The sequence below is a fragment of the Vipera ursinii genome, assembly GCF_947247035.1.
Source record: "Vipera ursinii genome assembly, chromosome: 1".
Classification (NCBI taxonomy): Eukaryota; Metazoa; Chordata; class Lepidosauria; order Squamata; family Viperidae; genus Vipera; species Vipera ursinii.
This window is the reverse complement of record NC_139512.1, coordinates 343,731,664-343,745,496: the sequence shown is the minus strand read 5'-3', so window position 1 is coordinate 343,745,496 and position 13,833 is coordinate 343,731,664. Positions and strand designations below refer to the sequence as shown.

General features: G+C 42.0%; 1 protein-coding gene across 5 annotated transcripts in view; it reads right to left on the bottom strand.

The window, feature by feature from the left end:
* CLIP2 (CAP-Gly domain containing linker protein 2) overlaps positions 1-13,833 on the bottom strand; it is a 99,472-nt gene that overhangs the window by 59,130 nt on the left and 26,509 nt on the right. For all 5 annotated transcript variants that reach the window (XM_083349389.1, XM_083349391.1, XM_083349390.1 and 2 more), the window contains exons 2-3: positions 10,955-11,185; positions 2,641-3,185 (exon numbers count right to left, since the gene is read on the bottom strand). In XM_083349389.1, the coding sequence (XP_083205515.1) occupies positions 2,641-3,185; positions 10,955-11,072 (663 nt within the window). In that variant the 5' untranslated portion in view covers positions 11,073-11,185. The remainder of the gene's footprint in view (positions 1-2,640; positions 3,186-10,954; positions 11,186-13,833) is intronic.

Sequence of the window (13,833 nt, the reverse complement as noted above, 5' to 3'; positions counted from 1 at the left end):
TGTAGCCCATCATCCTGCTTTATTGCCTGATAAACCCTGGTTTCTCCAAACAGTATAAAGCCATCATCTCCTCTGTGAAAAGAGAAGCTTTAATAATTTCTGCCAGGTTTTTTAAACCTGAAATTATTGCTTAAAATGACATGCACACGAGGCATATTTCTTTACCGTTTAATTTTCTTTATGTTTAATTTTTCAGTTGACCAAATATTTATTAAAAAGGTGGGATAAAAACATAATAATATATTATAAAATCACACTTATTATAATCAAGTTAGTCTCTGCCTGATTTATTCTGCTACTCAATAAGCCAAAAGCTTATTCTGCTTCAGTGAAACTGGATAAAATTTGCTGTGGTCTACAGATCACTCAGCCCAGTACTGCTCCATTTTTAAATAGTAATTTGATTAAACATTACAGTTAAAAAGATTAAAGCACGTAATACAAACTAAAAAAAAAAGAAAAAAGAAAAAAGGCTCCATTGTCAAAGGAACAACTGTTTTCCTCCCTGCCGGAAGAACAATTGCTGCTACAGACATTTGCCCGACTTACTCTAATCGGCATGAAGGCGGCTGCTTAAACAAGCAGCCATACAGACTCATTTCTGCCTTTTTGATTGTCCAGGCATGGCCCTTTGAACTGCGCAATCCAGTTTCCAATTTCATAGATCAAAAAGTGGGCTAGGAGGCAATTTAGAACGATACCATATAGCAGAGGTCCCCAACCTTTTGGGCACCAGGGACCGGTTCTGTGGAGAGAGGTTTTTCCACAGACCGGAGGGGGCGGGGTTTCCTGTACTGCCTGCATCCCGGGGATGGGACTTTGCTTGTCTGCCCGACCTGGGTTTTGGCATGCCGCGACCCAATGCCGGTCCGTGAAATGGGGGTTGGGGACCCCTGCCCTATAGCAAAGTAAATAGCAATAGCACTTAAGACTTATAAACCGCTCCATAGTGCTTGATAGCAATTTCTGAGCAGTTTACAGTGTCAGCATATTGGCCCCATCTGCCTCATTTTACCGACCTCGGAAGGATGGAAGGCTGAGTCAACCTTGAGCCCCATCACGATCGAACGCCAAACTATGGGCAGAGTTAGCCTGCCATATTGCGTTCTAACCACTGCGCCAGCCAACAAACAAACAGAACTTTTGCTCTGGATTTTTCTCTCTCCTGCCTAGAAAAAAAATGCTGTGATGAGTTTGGGACATGAAGTTGAAAGAGACAGTGGAGTCACACCTAGCAAGTGCCTACTCCATAAACATGAAAAGATATCTGGGACCTCAAGTCATCTAGCATCAGGCCCTTTCCAATTTTGCTTCTCAAGTTCTTCTTCATAGCCTGTGGGGCTGAACCTAAGATCTCGGGCATAAATCACTGGAAACCATCCTCACTGGCCTGTGGCAATGTTTCTGAATCCATCATGCCACCATGTAGGCAAGTCTTACTGCATGGCTGACTTGCTTACAGTGAATCTAAGGACTCCCTGGAGAGAAGAGACAGGAAAATTGCTCATGGAAAGGTCTATGTACCATCACACGGCACCCAGAAAGAAAGGGAGGCCCTGCCAAAAATATCCAAATGTATATATAATATTTGCATATCCTGACTTACAGATACAGTCGTTTGTTATCTACGGTATCTTACCCACTGTTTTAATGCTCATATTTATCACCTGCTATTTTATTTTACTATTTTATGGTAAAATGTTTTGAGATTTTTTTTTAAATGGGAAGCAGCAGAGAAATATTTTAAAGAAATAATTTTCAACAGCATACAAGTAGTGTTTTCTTAATGAATATAAGACAGCATATCTCATCATAAGTTCACAAGTAATTATTTGGGAGGGAAGAAACATAATTAAGAAACAACCTGCCTCCAGAAGTGGTGAATGCTCCAACATTGGAAGTTTTTAAGAAGAGACTGGACAGCCATTTGTCTGAAATGGCATAGGGTTTCCTGCCTTAGCAGGGGGTTGGACTAGATGACCTCCAAGGTCCCTTCCAACTTATTATTATTATTAATTTTTATGCCCTCAAAGTACATCCTTTCTCTATACATAAAGGTAAAGGTAAAGGTTCCCCCGCACATGCGTGCTAGTCATTTCCAACTCTAGGGCCCGGTGCTCATCTCCGTTTCAAAGCCGAAGAGCCAGCGCTTGTCCGAGGACGTCTCCGTGGTCATGTGGCCAGCATGACTAGACGCCAAAGGCGCACAGAACGCTGTTACCTTCCCACCGTAGTGGTCCCTATTTTTCTACTTGCATTTTTTACATGCTTTCGAACTGCTAGGTTGGCAGAAGCTGGGACGAGTAACAGGCGCTCACTCTGTTACGCGGCACTCGGGATTCGACCCGCCAAACTGCCGACCTTCTGATCGACAAGCTCAGCGTCCTAACCCACTGAGCCACCGCATCCCCTTTCTCTATACATGCCATATCACTATTCATACTATTTTTTAACATAACCATGTCTTTTATGTGTTCAAGGATGAGGGGTTTTGCCTTTCCTATTGCGAACAGTGAATTTCTAAAGGAAAATGGGAATGACAGTCAAAAAATCCTAATCAACTTTTCCCATTCAAAAAAAATTAAGCCCCCAAACCATCCCAAAATATCACTCATTCAAGAAATAATAAAAGGAACTTACAAGGACACGATCCCCAAGTCTGAAGTCTTTATCCCCTTTTTTCACCGATCCACTGTCTGAGAGGTTAGATCCAGATTCATTTCCAGTCTTCATGGTGTTGTTGAGAACGCTCTCCCGTAGAGGAATGACGCGAGTGGAGAGAGGTGGGGTGGAGGTCCCGGAGTGCAAGGACAAGTTCTGAGCTGTCAGAGACTCTACAGAATGAGCATCGCTTCCTGAACCCTCCGTCGTGGGTTGGCGGGTCAACTTGGAAGGCCTTGTGAAGATCCCCTGGAGAGGCTGACATTCAAAATAACGCACTCCGCCTACAGAACCATCATTCTTCCCAACTGGGTCATCTAGAACAACTCCTGCCCATTGTCCAGGGGCAAACTGAGTTTCTCCCAAATACTGGATTATGCCTGGCTTCACTCCATTCACCCAAACACGTTCACCCATCACGAAGTCCCCCAGGAAATCATCGCCCACCTCGGCAATTTTTGACCCTGGCAGCTTCTCGGAGGCACCTGTGGAAGATGTGGAACCCTGTTTGTGGAGAGGTGATCCTGTAAGAAGAAGCAAAGAACAGAGAGAGATCTGTCAGAACAAACAAAGTCTTCGCAAGAGACAAGACCCTGGACTTTGAACACTTATGTTCAAATACAAGCAGCAGAAGAGAAACAAGTAATTATTCCCAAGGATTAAATGCTAAATGAAAAAAATATATAGCTTTGCTTATATGCACTAATCCAGGCTGGATTTCATGACCAGATGCTGGAAAAGTTGTTAGGGATCCCATGCAGGAGAATGAGCAAGATGGTCCCTTTGCTGAAGTGGTAAACATATTATTATAAAATCAATTAGTTAAATTACTTCAATGGACCCACTGGAGAAATTAAGCCCAGCTTGAAGCATCTGGCTGGCCAACTGAGAAAAAGAATGCTAGACTAGATAAGCCTATACTTTTATAAGTAGAGCTTCCCTTATGTTCTAACAGATCAAACTGGTTGGGCCTACTGGGAATTAGCTTAGCAACATCTGAATAGCCCACCCGGTTCAATCATCTACCAAGAGAAGTTTCTTTAGATGAACTGGAGGTTCAGAATAAGCATCTTAGCATCCAGATGCTGAACTGTGTGTGTTTGATCTCTGTGCAGATTCACAGAATCTACACAGATGGTTCTGGTGTTTTTTTAAAAAAAGCAGACTGTTCATTTCCTGAGCCTTCTGAACATTTAATAAACTTGGTCTTCCATTGCTAACCTCAACCATAGTTTCCCCCAGTTCTACGAAGGAGCTTCAAGGAGTCTGATATGTCCCTCCATTTAAATAAAATAAAAATGCCTGGAGAGCAACAGCAACGCGTGTTACTCTCCAACGTGGTACCAACTGTCTTTAATGAAGTTGCAGTTCATCAAGTATCAGAGAAAGTGATTTAAAAGCACAGCTGCCCTTTTTAAGTTTCAGTTGGCAGCTGGCAGCATGTGGTCAGAAAACACTTTGCCATCTGAAAAGATGAGGGGTGATGGCAGCTTGAATGGCGTTTGTTCACTTTTCTCTTTCCCACTGGTTGCAGAATTTGATACTTAATCTAGTTACAGGCTTGTGCCAAGGCAGCCAGCTGTCGGGAGGAGCAGAAATGCAAGAATGCCGCCCTGTTTCCATGGTTATCTGGTAAAAGGAAGGGGGAAACACACATGAAGAGAAGCACAACAAACACTTCCAGACGGTCTCATGGAAAGCCAAGGGGTATGTGAGCCCCTCTATTTCATTTATGGGCACTCATTTTGCAAGTAGTAGAGCCTTCCAGATGTCTCTTAATGCTCAGTGTTGTAATTCCACCACAATTGAGGACACCAGGCTGAGGAAAGGTGATGAGAGGTTGGATATCTGATCTCCTGTATCGATGATAATCATGATCGTGATGATGATGAAGTCATTTCTCCAGGAAGCATAAAGCAACAGCTGTCTGTCGTGTTATATTTTTACTTTCAAAACAATCTTATGAGCTAGGAGAGAGAAAGAGGGAAGAGAAACTGGCCCAGCATCTTGTAGGGAGACTGAAGACTGATTAGGTGTCTAGCTTGAAGCAGCAACTATAAGAGCCCTTGCAAATGCATGGTGAGGGACATTGTATCTGCAGCCAAAATGAGGACAGTGAAAAATAAGAAGGACCTATCTACTTCCTTGGGAAAACCTTGTTTCTGGAAGATCCAAGAAAAAAAGGAGAAAAAATAAATTAAGGGAATAGAATTGTAACAGAAATAGTTAGAGTGCAGAAGTAAAGCAATCAGATGAGGATGGATCAAATTTAATACAAAGCAGAATGATAGATGGTCAAGAAAGAGAAAACTCAATAAATACTCCGTGTGTAGCAAGTTAAGTGCCCAGGCTTAGGTAAAATAACTGGTTGATATTCTGACCAAGAGAAAGCTACTACATCTTGCTGAAGAGTGCATAATACTTCATCTGTCATTGACTTTTGTGATTAATATCGGGAAGTGCTCACAATCCGGTAGGCGTCTGATTTAATTTTAAATTATTGGTACGTGTCTTAGAGGAAAAAGGCCAAACTTCGTTGACTTGAATGCATGAACTAAATAAAGATGATCCCGCCTCACTCCACCCCGAGCATAGATGCTACCAATGTGCATTTGTGGGAAGTACATAAAACTGATGCTATGATTTATTATTAAATAACTTTTCATGTTCAAAGAAGAACACCAGGAATTGCAAAACATCCATTAAAGGGCTATTTTGCAATAGAAACAGTATCTCCTTTTTTCTGGATTATTTTCTTTAAATAATAATAATAATAATAATAATAATAATAATAATAATAATAATAATAATAATAATAATAATAATAATAATAATAATAAAGTTGGAAGGGACCTTAGAGGTCATCTAGTCCAAAGCACTGCTCAGGCAGGAAACCCTATACCATTTCAGACAAATGGCTGTCCGGTCTCTTCTTAAAAACTTCCAGTGTTGGAGCATTCACAGCTTCTGGAGGCAGGTTGTTCCACTGGTTAATTATTCTAACTGTCAGGAAGTTTATCCTTAGTTCTAGGTTGCTTCTCTCCTTGACTAGTTTCCATCCGTTGCTTCTTGTCCTGCCTTCCGGTGCTTTGGAGAATAGCTTGAGTCCCTCCTCTTTGTGGCAGCCCCTGAGATATTGGAACACTGCTATCATGTCCCCGCTCGTCCTTCTCTTCATTAAACTAGACATACCCAATTCCAGCAGCCGTTCCTTACATGTTTTAGTCTCCGGTCCCCTAATCATCTTTGTTGCTCTTCTCTGTACTCTTTCTAGAGTCTCGACATCTTTTTTGCATCGTGGTGACCAAAACTGGATGCAGTATTCCAGGTGTGGCCTTACCAAAGCATTGTAAAGTGGTATTAGTACTTCACTTGATCTTGATTCTATCCCTCTGTTAATGCAGCCTAGCACTGTGTTGGCTTTTTTGGCAGCTGCAGCACACTGCTGGCTCATATTGAAGTGATTGTCTACTAGGACTCCGAGATCCCTCTCACAGTTACTACTATTGAGCAAGGTACCACCTATACTATACCTGTGCATTTGATTTTTCCTGCCTAAATGTAGAACCTTACTTTTTTCACCATTGAATTTCATTTTGTTAGATAGTGCCCAGTGTTCGAGTCTGTCCAGATCCTCCTGTATTTTAAGCCTATCTTCTGGAGTATTGGCTATTCCTGCCAGCTTGGTGTCATCTGCAAATTTGATGAGTTCCCCATCTATCCCCTCATCCAAATCGTTAATGAAGATGTTGAAGAGCACTGGGCCCAGAACAGAGCCCTGGGGCACCCCACTACACACTTCCTTCCATGTAGATGCAGTTCCATTGAGGACCACACGCTGAGTACGGCCTGTCAGCCAGCTACGAATCCATCTGGTGGTGATGCTGTCTAACCCACATTTTTCTATCTTATCAAGTAGTAGGTTGTGATCAAATGCCTTACTGAAGTCCAAGTAAATTATATCTACAGCATTCCTCTGGTCCACTAATTTTGTCACTTGGTCAAAGAATGTAATAAGATTTGTCTGGCATGATCTGTTTTTGACAAACCCATGTTGACTTTTAGTGATGACTTTGTTTGCATCAAGGTGTTCGCTGATTTGTTGTTTGATTATCTCACCATTTCCTCTTTTAGGCCTTTCCAATATTGGTGTTTCCCAACATTTCCCAACTTTTACCACTTACTGTTGAAAGTAATGAATGGTGTGAATAGTACTAAGCCCTAGAGATTGAAACTGACCCTTGATTTCTTCATATTTTTAACTCAAGATATCAACTAGTCCATTTAGTGGTCATTATTGTTGGACTGAATTCAGATTAAGCTATAGCATGATTTCTTTGGCTTTGGGTTAGCACGTTGTTTAAATCCAGCCCTAAAACTATGGTTTATGCACCACTTTCTGGGCTGAGAGCCTTTCTTGACCTTCGAAGTCACACTCTGTAAAGTCATGGGTAAGGCTGAGAAAAGCTAATGTCAGAACTACCATCCTGAGCTTCAGCCTCGCTTCGCTAGATGCCAGACTGCCATAAAATATGGGGGGAGGGAGCTGTGGGAAGAGGGAAAGAGAAACCACTCATTGTGCTGTCCCAAGACATTGGCTCAGCAATCTAAGGCCACAGGCCTGGGAACGGAATATAGAGGCTTACCATCCAGCCAACGTTGAAGGGACTGTTACTAAAACAACTTCTTTGAGTGTAACTGGACAATAGGGAGATAACAGCGGGGTGGAACAAAAATGGAAAAATTAAATGGAGAACCTTCACATGCGAACTCTTAGTTCTGGCTCTTGCTATGCTGTAACCACTTGGCTTTTAGTAAAAGTATACTCTTTGCTACACATGGTGGAGTTGAAAGTCTTTCTTTCCTAAGAGACCAAGCTAGGGCAGGACTGACAGCTAAACTTGATTCGACATTATTTACATTGTTTCTTAATTAAAATTAAATGTAGAAAATAATGAATATTTTCTATTCATATTTTAAAATTTCAAGAAGTTAAAACCTCAGAAATTACAGGTTGGAAAAAAAAGTTCCCATAACACAAAAGGTGTTGAGGGTCATATGCAGTCCCAGAGTCTTAGAACGTACACGTAATGTAAATCCAACTAACCAAAGATTAGACAACTAACCTGGTTAAATGCATTATATGGTTCTGCCTTTGAATCTGTGACAGATCTCCCAATGGCTAAAATATTTTTTTTAAAATAATGAACATGGACAGATGCCACCAGACCAGCATCTACATGAATCCATAATTCAGGCTATGACTCAGACTTATGCCAAATAAATATTGCAGGAATCATCCAGAAGAGTCTAATGAGGTCATCCAGGTTACTGACAGAATTCTCCACTTGGTAAAACATGCTTTGCTTTCAAGCAGCTGGCGAAGGGGTCTAACTTAGCTCTGAAGTCCCACAGAGGGGTTGGGAAGACTTTTTCAGGCCTTTCCCCCCCTGCAGCCACCCAGGCAGATGCAGCCCATTTTTATATTCAGTTATTCTTTTGCGTCTTCTTCTCCTCTTGCATAAAACGTGTTCCCATTCTGTTCATTTTTTAGACAGTTATCCCGCTAACGGATAAGCAGCGAGACCTGAAACCTTTACATAACTTCTCTCCAACGTTCAGTTGGGGTGGAAAGAATAAAAAGAGCTACAAACATACCCAGCACATCGGCTGATAATTCGGGGACTCAAAACAAACTAGACAGAAAGCGACAGCTGGCAGGCACCCATTTAGACCAAGGCAAAGTAGCCAATAAAAAAAGAGTATTTTTTTTAAACACCAGATACTGTAAAGAGGCACTGTACATTATACTCAATAAAGGAACGAATTGTTCACGAATCAGTTCACACTCTGAGTATCAACAGTTTTCATTGTACTAAATGTCTGCTAGAAGGCAATTGGTTTTCTGGGGTTGGGTAGTTAGAAAGAAAGCTCTCCTTAATTCAAAAATACTGGCATGCTTTTTAAAAAGAATTTACATTTAATGAGAAAAAATGTATAATACTCCCTTTCTCTCCTCTCAGAAACTACAACCTAGCTGAAAAATTCCTTCAGAACAGGCAAATCCCTGTTCATGTTGCTGCATTTTAAAATACAGGTAGTCCTCGACTTACAGCCATGACTGACTCCAAACTTTCTGCTGCTAAATGAGATATTTGTTAAGTGAGTTTTGCCCCATTCTACGACTTTTCTTGCCACAGTTGTTAAGTGAATCATTGCAGTTGTTAATAGCCTACTTGTTAAGTGAATCTGGCTTCTCCATTGACTTTGTCAGAAGATCACAAAGAGGATCACATGACCCCTGGGACACGGCATCTGTCATAAATATGAACCAATACCAAGTGTCCTAATTTTGATCACGTTACCGTGAGGATGCTGCAACAGTCGTAAGTGTGAAAAATGGACATAAGTCATTCTTTTTCCGTGCTGTTTTACCTTTGAATGGTCACTAAATGAACTGTTGTAAGTCAAGGACCACCTGTACCCAATTTTATAGGATGATCTTAATTTCTAGAACCAACAGAAGGACGTTGGGGATACCTCCAACCTCCAGGGGATACCCCTCCGCTAGAAAAGATGGGCAGTTGGACTGCCCATCTAGAGGTCCTGATGCACTTTTAATGAAACTTGTATAGCAGGGCTTTTCAACCAGTGGTACGGGTACCACCTGTGGTACATTGGCACATGGTAGGTGGTACGCGACCATCCTAGAAAAGTGGTAGCGGGGGAGGGGAATGAGCTGAACTGGTGGCAGCACCGCACAAGCCTGAGCGAGAGACAGCTGGAGCTGCAGGGCTGTCAGGGCTCAGCAAAAGCGCCAGGATCAGTGCTTCTTCAGGGCTGTCAGGGCTCAGCAGAAGTGCCAGGATCAGCGCCAGACTACAGCTGGAGCTTGACGCTGATCCCAGCACCTCTGCTGAGCCCAGAAGAAGCACCGATCAGCTGCAATGTTGCAGCATCCCCAGGGACTTGTGATTTACATTCAGATGCTTGGCAACTGATTCATATTTATGACGGTCACAGTGCCCCAGGGTCATGTGAAATGACCAAAACCTGCTGCAACTACCCAGCAGACAGGGGGGGAAATAAAAACCAAGCGCCCCTCACCCCACCCCCACTGCCAATCCTCAACAGAAATGCTCACTACAATGAAAACTTTGGACAGGAGGAAGTGTGCCGCCGGGCAGGCAGGCAGGTGTCTTGCTCGGCTGTGGCTTGGGGGGCACTTTTTCAGTGCCATTGTAACTTCGAACAGTCACTAAGCGAACTGTTGTAAGCTGAGGACTACCTGTCCTTCATCACTTTTTTCCTTTTTTTTTTGGTCATCACGTTTTTGACACCTTGCTAGGTGACTGGTGGTACTCGGATGTTGCCATATCCTAAAAGTGGTACAATGGGTGAAAAGGATGAAAAGCCCTGTTCTATAGTACTTCTCATATTAGTAGATTTTTGAGAAGACCAAGGCAGAAGACCAAGGCAGAAGACCAAGGCAGCGTTCACTTGCCGATCTTCGTAGTAAGAGAAGCTTCAACTGGTGCCATCAACACAAGAATCAGTATTAAGATTGCTGAGAGCCAGTTTAGTGTAGGGGTTGATGGAAGCAGAGTTCAACTCTGCCTTAGGTACAAAGTCAGTGGGATGACTGTAGGCTTGTTCTTCTCTCTTAACCTTAGAAAGAAGGCAAAGACTGACTCTCAAAATCTGGCCAAGAAAAACTGCACGGACTCACGCAGGCAGTCGCCAGTGGTCAAGACTGATTTGAAGGGACCAGAAAAATTAAGACTGCTAGAGAAAAGGAGACGATCTCACTAGGGAAATCCCTTTCTCATAGAATGTCATTCCCTGCCAGTTCATCAATCATCTCCCTGGGGGCAACTGTCTGCACTCCAGACTATACAGGCAGCTGTTACAGCCATATGCAGCCACAGATTAACACCCGCCCCCCGCCCCCATCTCCCCTCTGCTCGTGGTAAAGCGAATTAGCTACAACAAGGATATATCTCCCTCCCCCTTCTGTCATCCAGAAATTACAATGAAATAACCAACTCCTTGATCTTGACAAATCAACTAGAGTTCTCACTTGAAACACAAATGACCAGGCTCAAATTAACTTATTTCGGACACAATTATGTCAAGACCCAGAATGCTGGGAAAGGTGGAAGGAAGGAAAAGGAACAGGACGACCAGCACTGAGAGGTATGGATTCAAAAGCAACAGGGTGCATTGTTGGAAGACCTGAGAACCAGACTGAGCACTGATCTTTCTGGAGAAAAACCATTTACATACTGCTTACCTTCCTTTGTGGCATTGCTGGTTGTGGAAGCAGTTGCTGCCGTCCCACCAGGGCGTCCCACCGGACTGGCATGCTTCCCGGTCCTCCCAGGAATTTTAAGTCCGCTTGGTTTCAACATCTTTGCCCAGGTTGCACCTCAAGGTATGAGACTCCTTTGGTCCTATGATTGGTTGTCCAGTGTCGCAGGTTCAAGCATCGAAGTGATACGCCCCTTCATCTATCTTTAGAGACCTGAAGAAATTGACCAACGTAAAAACAGAAAATATATATTTATATAAGTAAACTGTTTGCAGCAAAAAAAAAACAACCACCACCCCAAAAAGGAAACCAAAACACTTCACTTATAAGCTCTTGCTTGAGACTGGTTTGAATTATTTGTCCCAAAATAGAGTAAATTATATTAAATTAAGACTACATAAAGAGTGGGGGATTGTCTTATTTCGTAACAACCAACCATAAGTTAGCTACAGATTCTGGATGACACTTCCATTATTTCATCTTCAGCAAAACAAAAGACAAGTTTTTCTAAAAAAAAATTCCCGTTATGCTGTTTTTGTAAGCAGATATTCCAAAGTATATTAATCTCTAAATGGACCTCACCTATACTATACAGCAGGGGTCCCCAACCCCCCGTCCGTGGACCAGTACCGGGCTGCAGCATGCCAGCAACTGGTCCACACAAACAAGCAAAGCCCCATCCATGAGATGCAGGCAGCACACAAAACCACATACCCCTGGTCCGCAGAAACACGTCTCTCAAGAGAAACAGCCCCTGATGCCCAAAAGGTTGGGGACTTCTGCTATACGGTACCTGGAACTTTAAAGCTTGGAAGTGGAACACCTTTAATAATAAAGTCCTAAAAAAAGGCAAGCCTTTTTTGAAATTTACTGTACTTGATCTGGTTCGTCTAGTTGTCTGTACAAACATGCCACTAACTGGGAATCCCACCAGGAGTTTTTCTCATGACAAGCCAGCCTATATTCAAATATTTGACTCATGCTTTAATTGCTTCCTGTCTCAGCTACTGCAGTCCCTGCCTTTGTGACATGATGAAATACTTGGGTAATTCCAGATTTTTATTTTTATTGCTACATTTCCCAAGCTTTGTATAAGGCCATAATTTCTATTTTTTCCTGCCCCTTTTCCAGGGCCCTTGGCCATCACTAAATTTCTCTATTTATATAGAAATATATTTTTATTAAAAAAAATTAAAAAGAAAGACAAAAACTCACTTAACAAATATCTCACTTAGCAACAGAAATTTTGGGCTCAACTGTGGTTGTAAGTTGAGGACTACCTGTATTGGTACAATTAAATTTATTTCTTACTTTACGTTTACAACATAACTCATTTATTTCTACAGTATATCCTGTCTACTCATCAAAACCATTGTTTTGTTTCAAAATTTTAGAATTGTCAGCTGCCCAGAGACATTTGGTTGAGTCGGGCAGCTATAGAATTTGAATTTAAAGAAATAAATATCGTAAGTTCATTTTTTTTCTGTTTCACATAAAAAGTCTGTGAAGGACTTCCAGTCAGCAATACATATAGATATTGTCTTTTCTCTGATTAAAGAAGTAAATTTAGCCATCTCAGCAAGTTTGGCTGGCTCAGGAATTCTGGGAGTTGAAGTCCACAGATGATTAAAGGGACATTATTCCCACTCCCACTTTAAAGCTACTGTTTCACAAACTGACCTAGGAGTCAGGAAAATAACGTTCATAGAATCCAAGTTTGTACACCGCCCTGAGTCCTTCGGGAGAAGGGCAGTATAGAAATTCAATAAATAAATAAATAAATAAATAAATAAATAAATAAATAAATAAATAAATAAATAAATAAACAAACATATAAGGAACGGCTGCTGGAATTGGGTATGTCTAGTTTAATGAACAGAAGGACGAGGGGGGACATGATAGCAGTGTTCCAATATCTCAGGGACTGCCACAAAGAGGAGGGACTCAAGAAGCAATGGATGGAAACTAGTCAAGGAGAGAAGCAACCTAGAACTAAGGAGAAACTTCCTGACAGTTAGAACAATTAATCAGTGGAACAACCTGCCTCCAGAAGTTGTTAATGCTCCAACACTGGAAGTTTTCAAGAAGAGACTGGACAGCCATTTGTACAAAATGGTACAGGGTTTCCTGCCCGAGCAGGGGATTGGACTAGATGACCTCCAAGGTCCCTTCCAACTTTATTATAAAAATAAAAAAATAAAAAAAATAAAACTATGGTGCTGGAGAAGACTCCTGCGAGTCCCTTGGACTGCAAGGCGTTCAAAATGGTCAATCCTAGAGGAGATCAACTCTGACTGCTTTTTAGAAGGCCAGATCCTGAAGTTGAAACTCAAATACTTTGGCCACCTAATGAGAAGGAAGGACTCACTGGAGAAGAGCCTAATGCTGGGAAAGATTGAGGGCAAGAGAAGAAGGGGACGACAGAGAATGAGGTGGCTGGATGGAGTCACTGAAGCAGTAGGCGTGAGCTTAAATGGACTCCAGAAAATGGTAGAGGACAGGAAGGCCTGGAGGAACGTTGTCCATAGGGTCATGATGGGTCGGACATGACTTTGCAACTAACAACAAATTGCTAAGCACATTGATTTGTGCTTTAGATTGTAAGCCACCCTGAGTCTTCGGAGAAGGGCGGGATATAAATGGGATTTTTTTAAAAATGCCTATGTCAGGAAGAAGATATGGCTAAGGTCTTAACTTGCATATTATCATCATTGGTTCTTATTTCTGACTCATGGCATAATGCAAAATCACACCCTAGTACCTGCCACATGAAAAGGCTGCTGGCCTGCACCATGTCTCCTACCAATAAAAGCTCCTCAGTGCAAATCATAAACCTTTGTCTTTAAACAGAAAAAGGGCAG